We start from the raw sequence: 10,094 nt of genomic DNA, 5'->3' as shown, positions 1-10,094 counted from the left end.
CCACATGGCCAAAGCAAAAACAAAATGACAGCATTATATAGATATAATACCAAAGACTGGCAGAGAAAAGACAAACAATTGGCCTTGACTCTGCTGTTCGCAGTAACCAAAAATCAACAATCACAGCATAACGATCAAATTCCTGACACATAGTCGCACATATTGCACTCACCGATTAGATCAGCCTTTCGCTGGATGTTCGTTTTAGCAACACAGTGAATCATCTGCCATTTCAGTTTAAAAAGTAAATCTAAATTATTTTCGTGCGCTGTTCTCTGAGACACTCAGTTCATTAAAGTGTAAAGTAGAATTATAGGGTTTTAGAAATGTTACGTACTCGTGACACATGACAGTGGAGCCCTTGTCACGTGACCGGGTTTGAAGCTGTACTGGTCTTGAGGTGATGGTCTTGTGATGGTGGAATGACGTCATGTTCCCGCCAGCAGAGATCATGTGACGGTTTTTTTTTACAGGTTATAAAAGGTAGACCCCACCCTGTGTAGAGGGCCAGTTCGTGGCTGGATTTGCCAGGTTGACTTCATGCCACTGCGTGTTTGAAGTGATGACGCAGTTTAGCTGAAGGATGAAGTTTTTATTTAATGCCTAAAGTTTAAGAGGTCATTGCCAGCAGGTTCTTTATGATTCTGCTAGTTCAGAATTAGTGGAGAGTGAAGATCGAGGAGAATCGCTTTCTACGGTGAAACGGGGGCGACCTTTGTTTGATCTTTATTTGGAAGGATTTCGTTGACTATCTTCGTGTTAATCCATAGGTTTAACTAGAAAGGATTGAAGGTAGTGGAGAAGGAAAGGTCAGTGCCTTTAAGCCGTTCTGTTTCGTGAATTCTTCGTGGGAAGTTCGACGTCGGGGATCGAAGCAAGCGACGTGAAAGAGAACCTACATCGTCTTATAAAGTCTCTCCTTTTAAATGGACTGTGAGCATATCGAACTTTTGGCAATACCACTTTTAAGAACTGTTTTTGGAATACCACTTTAAGAACTGTTTGGGCTGCCGCTCAGCAGCTGTTTCCGGTTACGGTAGTGTTTGTTTACTTTTGGGGGGTTTGCTTTCTGTGTTTAATAAACGTGTTGTTTGTTATAAGAAACCCTTGCCGAACTCATATATTTATTGTTGCCTGAATACGTAAGATTAATTATGGGGGCTGCGTCTGGATTGAATCATTTGAGTTTAAATGCTTGCTAATTTTTAAATCGGTGTTTTGGAAACGGGGATTACTCGGTTCTTTTGTTTGGCTTGTTGTGGTATTCGGCAGCAATGAATATTGATGAGTTTCTGGCTTCGCCAGCTGCAGAGGTTTTGGCGAAGGCGAAAAAGACTGAGGTGTTTGAGATAGCTAGTAGATTGCAACTTAAAGGTATTTTGCAGACTACTTCTCAGGCTGTAATACAGAGAAAAATCGCGTCACACTATGTGGATTCGGGTGTTTTGATGAATCGATTTTAGAGTCGCTTCCAATAAGTAATCTGGAGATGCAGTTGCAAATCGAACAAATGAAATTGGAAAAAAGTAAAGCTGATTTGGAGAGGTGTAAATTGGAGGCGGAACAAAAGAAGAGAGTATTTGCATATGCAATAGAGGAATTAAGGCCTGGAAATCAGTCTTCTGGTTCTAAAAAAACGTTTGTTGCTAGTCAAGAAATTAAATTGGTCCCTCCATTTAGTGAAACAGAAGTGGAAAGGTATTTTCAACATTTTGAAGCTATTGCTCGGATGTCAGAGTGGCCGAAAGATAAATGGTCAGTGTTGTTACAGAGTGTAATTAAAGGCAAAGCACAACAAGTTTACACAGCTTTAACAGCTGCACAAGCACTTGATTATGATATTGTAAAGAGGCATATCTTAAACGCATATGAGTTAGTCCCAGAAGCATATAGGGAAAGATTCAGAAGTTTGAAAAAGTCTGTGAAAAAAACTTATGTGGAATTTGCCTATGATAAAGTTATGTGTTTTGAGAGATGGGTTTCTTCTAAAAATGTAAATGGGGACTATGATACATCGAGAGAGCTGATTTTAATGGAGGAATTTAATAGAAGCATTCCTGTTGAAGTAAGGACCTACTTAAATGAGAAGGATGCTGATAAATTGCAGAAATGTGCTAGATTAGCTGATGAGTTTTGATCCATAAGAACAAATTTCCTCAGGGCAGAATTTTTAAGAGGAAAAATAACTCGGAGACTCCAGGTAAATCTGAAATTAAATCGGAGGTTAATGAGAAAGTTGATGAGAAAGGAAAGCCTGTGAAGGAAAGACAGTTTGGTGTTACTTGTAACTATTGTAAGAAGCCTGACCATGTAATAGCTAACTGTTTCAAATTGAAAAGGAAAGAGAAGGAAGCAGTTCCAGATGCTTGTGTAAAACATACTGAAGCACATGTAAAGTTACAGGGTTTGGTAAAAACAAATGAGGCTTTGTTAGAGTCTGACCAAGTTGAAAAGGGATATGATCATTTTATAACTGAAGGGTTTGTATCCTTGAAGGAAGGATCTACTCTGGTGCCAATAAAAATCCTTAGGGATACTGGTGCTTCTCAATCATTGATGTTAGACAGTTTGTTGAAGTTTAATGAAGAGTCTGATACTGGTGAGGTAAATTACATAAGAGGTGTTGGAAGTGGTTTTATGCCTGTACATTTACATAAAGTAAATTTAAAGTCAGGGTTAGTTACAGGATTTGTTAAAGTAGGATTACAGCATAGCTTACCTGTGAAGGGTATTTATTTATTGTTAGGTAATGACTTGACAGGTGGACAAGTTTTTCCTGAAGTGCATTTGACAATGGAGTCAGAGGAACCAGAGTTGAATTCTAACACAGATTCTTCCTGTGTTGTGACTAGAGTTATGGCTAAAAAGATTGATGCGCAGAATGAGGTTGTTATTCAGGACTGTTCAACTCAGGATTCGAGTTTTGAGGATGTGTCAGAGACTTTCCTATCTTCGTTTTTTGAACAAGATTCTTGGAGTAAGTCTGACTATAAAGATTTATCTTTGTCTAGGAAGGAGATGATAGCAGAGCAGAATAGAGACTCTGAGATTATAAAATTAAGAGAGCAGGTTTTACTAGGTAGTGAAATTGATAAGGTGCCAGTAGGATATTACTTGGAAAAAGGAGTGTTGATGAGGAAGTGGAGATCGCCTACAATTACTGCAAGTGAGGAGTGGAATGTTGTTTACCAGGTAGTTGTTCCAAAAGTTTATCGAAATGAGATTTTGACTTTAGCTCATAGTGTGCCTTGAGGTGGACATCAAGGGGTAAGGAAAACAGTGGACACGATTTTAAAACATTTTTTACTGGCCTGGTCTAAGAAAAGATGAGGCGATGTTTTGTAAAACGTGCCATACTTGTCAAATTGTGGGTAAACCAAATCAGGTTACACCAGTAGCTCCATTACAACCTATCCCAGCATTTGGTGAAACATTTTCTAAAGTTATTGTAGATTGTGTTGGTCCATTACCAAAGACAAAAACCGGTTATCAGTATTTGTTGACTATCATGTGTACTTCTTCTAGGTTTCCAGAGGCAGTACCACTTAGGAATATACAAGCTAAGACTGTGACAAAGGCCCTTATAATTTTTTTTTTACTTATTTTGGATTACCTAAGGAGATACAAACTGATCAAGGCAGTAATTTTATGTCTGGATTGTTTCAACAGATAGTTTATAAATTGGGAGCTAAGCAAATCACTTCGTCTGCATACCATCCAGAATCGCAGGGTGCCTTGGAGAGGTTTCATTCGACCCTCAAGAATATGATTAGGACATTTTGTGTGGAAAATGAAAGTGACTGGAATGAGGGTATAAACTTACTTTTATTTGCAGTAAGGGAAGCGGTACAGGATTCTTTAGGTTTTAGTCCATTTGAACTTGTGTTTGGGCATAGAGTTAGAGGACCTTTAGCTTTGTTGAAAGAACAGTGGATTAATAAGGAAGTACACACTAATTTGTTGGACTATGCGTTGAAATTTAAGGACAGGTTACAAAAAGCTTGTAGCTTAGCTAAGGAAAATTTAAAGTTGGCTCAGGAGAAAATGAAGACTTGGTATGATAAAGAAGCTAGGATGAGGATGTTTAAGCCTGGAGATAAGGTGTTGGTTCTTTTCCCAGTGCAGACAAATCCTTTACAAGCTAGATTTCATGGTCCTTATGAAATTGTGTCTAAAATCAATGATGTGGATTACGTGGTAAAAACTTCAGATCGTAGAAGGTCAACACAACTTTGTCATATAAATATGTTGAAACGATATTTTGAGAAACAATGTGATACTGTGACTGTTGTGGTTTCTGAGAATGAGTTTGATTTAACTAGGAGCATGATAGATGATTCATCTGACTTTCATTCTAAATCCAACATTGTTTCTGTTAGGTTACCAAATTCAACCATTCTGGAAAATATTGATGAAAAATTAGCACATTTACAGTTAGAGCAGAGACAACAGATGAAGGAGTTGATTTTTAAATATAGGGAGTTGTTTCCAGATATTCCGAGATGGACTACTATAGCTTCACATGATGTAGATGTTGGGGATGCCAAACTTATTAAACAACATCCATATAGGATGAACATGGAAAAATGTGAATTTGCTGAGAACGAAATTGAATATATGTTAGAGAATAATATCATTAGACATTCTAACTCGAATTGGAGTTCGCCATGTGTTATGGTGCCAAAGCCGGATGGTAGTATTAGGTTTTGTACGGATTATAGGAAGGTGAATGCTGTAACGAAAACAGATGCATATCCAATTCCTAGAGTAGATGATTGTGTAGATAAAGTTGGAAAAGCAAAGTTCCTTACAAAGATTGATTTATTGAAAGGGTATTGGTGTGTTCCATTAACGGTCAGAGGTAGAGAGATTTCTGCATTTGTAACTCCATCTGGATTATATGAGTATAATGTTCTTCCATTTGGGATGGAGAATGCCCCAGGTACTTTCCAGAGGATGATTAACTTTGTGATTCAGGGATTGAAAGATACTGATGCTTATATTGATGATTTAGTGACAGGAAATGATACTTGGGAAGCACACATTATTGCGATGGAGAAATTGTTTGAAAGGCTTTCAAAAGCTAACAACTATTAATTTAGCTAAGAGTGAATTTGGACATGCCACTGTGACTTACCTTGGTTATGTTGTGGGTCAAGGTAAGGTAGCTCCTGTTCAGGCAAATGTTCAGGCAATTTTAGAGATTCCCACCAACGGGGAAAAAGACTCTCAGAAGGTTTTTGGGACTGGTAGGATATTATCGGAAATTTTGTAAGAATTTTGCTAATGTTGCCCTTCCATTAACTAACCTTCTGCGGAAGAATGCGAAGTTTGTATGGACGTTGCCTTGTCAAGAAGCATTTGAAAAATTGAAAACAATGATATGTCAGCAACCTGTGCTTAAGGCACCTGACTTTGGAAAACCTTTTTCACTGGCTGTGGATGCTAGTGATGAGGCTGCAGGAGCAGTATTAATGCAAAGGAATGAGGGTGATGAGGTTGATCATCCAGTAGCTTACTTTTCTAAGAAATTTAATAAGCATCAAAGAAACTATTCGACAATAGAGAAAGAATTGTTATCTCTTGTTTTAGCTTTGGAATATTTTGAGGTATATGTTAGTACAACTCAAAAACCACTTATTGTTTATACTGATCATAATCCGTTAGTTTTCCTGAGTAAGATGTAAAACAAAAACAGAAGATTATTAAATTGGAGTTTGATGTTACAAGAGTAGAATATTGTGATGACTCATATTAAAGGTAAAGATAATGTGGTTGCTGATTGTCTATCTCGATGTTGAATGTACACTGTAATTTTTTTGGAGTGTTTTTTTCAATTGTAACACTCCTACTGTATTGTGAGTTATAAGCTGTTATATGATGGTCTTGTGTATTGTATATGTTATAAAAAATATACCTTTGTTTTTCTTGTAAGCAATTGTTAAAATTTTTTGTTCTTGTCAGACCAAAAATGTTTTTTTGGAGGGAGGTGTTACGTACTCGTGACACATGACAGTGGAGCCCTTGTCACGTGACTGGGTTTGAAGCTGTACTGGTCTTGAGGTGATGGTCTTGTGATGGTGCAATGACGTCATGTTCCCGCCAGTAGAGATCATGTGACGTTTTTTTTTACAGGTTATAAAAGGTAGACCCCACCCTGTGAGGAGGGGCAGTTCGTGGCTGGATTTGCCAGGTTGACTTCATGCCACTGCGTGTTTGAAGAGATGACCCTGTTTAGCTGAAGGATGAAGTTTTTATTTAATGCCTAAAGTTTAAGAGGTCATTGCCAGCAGGTTCTTTATGATTCTGCTAGTTCGGAATTACTGGAGAGTGAAGATCGAGGAGAATCGCTTTCTACGTGAAACGGGGGCGACCATTGTTTGATCCTTATTTGGAAGGATTTCGTTGACTATATTCGTGTTAATCCCTAGGTTTAACTAGAAAGGATTGAAGGTAGTGGAGAAGGAAAGGTCAATGCCTTTAAGCCGTTCTGTTTCGTGAATTCTTCGTGGGAAGTTCGACGTCGGAGATCGAAGCAAGCGACGTGAAAGAGAACCTAAATCGTATTATAAAGTCTCTCCTCTTAAATGGACTGTGAGCATATCGAACTTTTGGCAATACCACTTTAAAGAACTGTTTTTGGAATATCACTTTAAGAACTGTTTGGGCTGCCGCTCAGCAGCTGTTTCCGGTTAAGGTAGTGTTTGTTTACTTTTGGGGGGGTTTGTTTTCTGTGTTTAATAAACGTGTTGTTTGTTATAAGAAACCCTTGCCGAACTCATATATTTATTGTTGCCTGAATACGTAACAGAATTAAGAAATCAGTTTTAGAAGATTCTGGTGATAAGCAGACGGTATAATAATAACCTTCGGTCTGACCAGATCTGACATAACTTGAATCTTCATTTGTATTGGATCAATTGTGCTATCAGAACTTCGAGGATTATAACAGCAAAACCCAGAACTGCACCCTTTATTAATATTTCCGTCTTGTTTAAGTTTCAACATCACCAGCCAAATTATAATTCCCAGAAATAGGAAGGTAGTTGATCCAAACATTATTATCAAGTATAAATTGAGATTGGAAATATTCTTCGATTCTCGAATCTCAACTGAACTTTTGGAAGATGGTATCGTACTGTTAGGCAGGATAGAGAAGATTATTGTAGCTGTACTGCAGAGGCTAGGTTGTCCACTGTCCTTCACAAGGAGGACAAGTCTGGTTGTAATCAGCTCTTGGTCCCTAAAATTTCGAGTAGCTCTGATTCCCCCAGAGATGACATCCACAGTGAGCAGACCGGGATCAGTACCTTCCAATAACTGGAATGAAAGTCTTGCGTTTTGACCAGTATCTGCATCAGTAGCGATTACCTTGGTGATTACCTTACTTGATATACTGACTGAGGCGCAGTATCCACTGATATTGAACCGTTCAATATCGAAGGAGAAACAATGGTTGGAGCATTGTCATTTTGGTCCAGAATAATAATATTTACGGTGGCAGTGCTGCTCATTGGTGGACTTCCAGAATCCTTAGCTTGAACTTGGAATTGGAAATGCTTCCGTTCCTCATAATCAAAGGAAATCAGTGCATATATATTGCCACTTTTGGAGTGAATCATAACACGCCTGGATATAGAATTCTGATCGATTATACTGTTCAAAACAGCATACATCACGTCACCATTTTGGTCAATATCAGAATCTAATGCGGAAACAGAAAATATCGAAGATCCGGATGTGTTATTTTCTGTCACAAACACGTTATATGTGGACTGTGTGAATTGAGGTTTGTTGTCATTTATATTAGAAACTGAAATAAAGACGGATTTTTGCGTTGAGAGTGGAGGCGAACAACCATCCCCGGCAAATATCGAGATGCAATATATTGTAGTTGCTTCTCGATTCAAAACGTCATTTGTAACTAAGTTATAATCATTGCTCGAAGATCTTTGAAGAGAGAAAGGAATCTCTTTAGAAATTTGGCAATGAACTTGGCCATTTACCCCAGTATCTAAATCTGTCACGCTGAATCTCGCAACCACCGTACCAGGCAGAGCATTTTCTGGAACTGTTCTTGAAGATGAGATCACATGTATTGCGGGAGCATTGTCGTTAACGTCTAATAAAGTTACGATAACCTTTGCGTGCCCTGTCAAAGCAGGAAAGCCCTTATCCGTTGCTTGTACATCAAGTTCGTAAAATTGGAATTTCTCGAAATTTAATGTCCTTCAACTCTAACATATCCTGTACGTGGATCAAGTTTGAACAACTGGCGAATCATTTGAGTAACATGATTTGTGAAGCTGTAAGTGATTTCAGCGTTGCGACCTTCATCCACATCGACAGCGTTGATTTCTGTCACCATCGTTCCTTTGGGAACGTTTTCTGCTAAGGTTGCGCTGTAGTTTTCATGATCAAATACGGGAGCGTTATCATTCCCATCCTCCACAGTAATGATGATACGAGCCGTTCCAGAACGGCTGGCGTTCCCACCATCAATGGCAGTCAGTATGAGCTGAAAGGTTGCCTGCTGCTCGCGGTCCAACGGTTTTTGTAATAACAACTCGGCAGTCTTGCTTCCTCCCCGTCTTGTCTGCACTATAATACTGAAGTGCTCGTTCGGACTGATCTGGCAAGTATTGATTGTATTCGTACCTACGTCAGGATCACTTGCGCTCTCTAAAGGGAAGCCCGTTCCCGGTGCAATTAATTCATTAATTTGCAAGGTGAATTCATTATTTTGAAAGGTAGGAGAATCATCGTTTATATCTAGGATTTCAACCGTGAAACTGTGCATCTCTTCAGGATCATAGAGCACAATTTGAAACGAAAGTGAGCAGCTAAGGCTTTGTCTGCATAGCTGTTCTCTGTCAATTCTTTTCCGAACAAACAAAATGCCATTATCCACATTTACCTGCAGATACTGTTCCACTTCATCGGAAATCAGTCTGAAATTGCGAACCGTTAGCTCCCAAACGCTCAGACTTACATCTTCAGCGATATTTCCCACAAAGCCCCCGAGCTTCATTTCCTCGGGTATGGCATACCGAAGCTGTCCAGAAACTATGGCTGACGCGCAAAAAAGGACAACAAAAGATGCACGGCTCGTTAATGCATCCGCCATTTTTTCTGGCAATAATATATTTCGCTATCCAAAATTTGACTTACTTCTTGAAACGTGGAAAGCAAAACATTTTTAAAGATTTGCTGAACCAGTCCGTGAAGCGCAAACACAGGTTGGGTCTGTTTCTTCAATTATTTCTGCATTTCCCTGACGCAAAGCAGGGTCGATCTCTTGCAGACGCTCCACATCTAATTGATAGACAGCGACACCAATAACTACAGCATGTTTCCTTAAAGCGAGTCTGTTACCAAATTATTTGCAATGTTGAGAACTTTGTATTTATGATTGTACAGTAAAAATGACAGAAACGCACATAATGGAAGCAAACTCATTGGTTATGTTTGTTAATGAATGCGGTTGATGAGGATACATTATTTATACTTAGCTGCATCCACGGTACAATTTTATTAAGCTTTTTTTTCATTGTTATTGAGAAAGCTGTTTGTATGCATTTCTGCCCTATTGAAATATGAATACCTTCCAGAAAAAAATGTCTGAACTTACAATCAAATGGCGAATGATTACTAAACAAAATGTTGTAATTGAGTTGTAATATGCCTTTATGCTCGATATTTCATTTATTTTGTAATAATATGTTGAACACCTTACAATTACATTGGAACTCTATTGAAAATTGTAAACTGTGCCATTTCTTTCCCGAACCATTGCTGAAAGGTCCACATTGTGAAAAGAAAGACAATGCAAATTTCCTGTTGATGAATGGATCACGAATCTAATTGGTAAGCCTTATTGATGGGTATATGCTATTTCTCTGATACTCATGATGCAAGGAGAGTTGGCCCACTTCTGATGACGCTGTGGCACCGTCTTTTCATAATTTATGTAAATATTTGGGATGAAGCCGCCAAAGGTATAGCTGTTGATCTTGTGACTGAGGAAGCTACAAGTGATGTTACACAAGCAAACTGCAAAGCAATGTAACCAGGTGAAGACGGCGCCCAAAACA

General features: G+C 38.6%; 1 protein-coding gene across 1 annotated transcript in view; it reads right to left on the bottom strand.

Moving 5' to 3' along the window:
* Positions 1-255: 255 nt before the first annotated feature.
* Positions 256-10,094, bottom strand: part of LOC132405242 (uncharacterized) — a 156,870-nt gene continuing 147,031 nt past the window's right edge. The window contains 6 exon segments of the mRNA XM_059989926.1: positions 256-328; positions 6,816-6,918; positions 6,921-7,391; positions 7,394-8,227; positions 8,230-9,132; positions 9,907-10,028. Coding sequence (XP_059845909.1) covers positions 256-328; positions 6,816-6,918; positions 6,921-7,391; positions 7,394-8,227; positions 8,230-9,132; positions 9,907-10,028 — 2,506 coding nt within the window.

The sequence above is a fragment of the Hypanus sabinus genome, chromosome 15 (assembly GCF_030144855.1).
Source record: "Hypanus sabinus isolate sHypSab1 chromosome 15, sHypSab1.hap1, whole genome shotgun sequence".
Lineage (NCBI taxonomy): Eukaryota > Metazoa > Chordata > Chondrichthyes > Myliobatiformes > Dasyatidae > Hypanus > Hypanus sabinus.
Note: the sequence above shows the minus strand (reverse complement) of the source record. Positions and strands in the feature narration are given on the sequence as shown.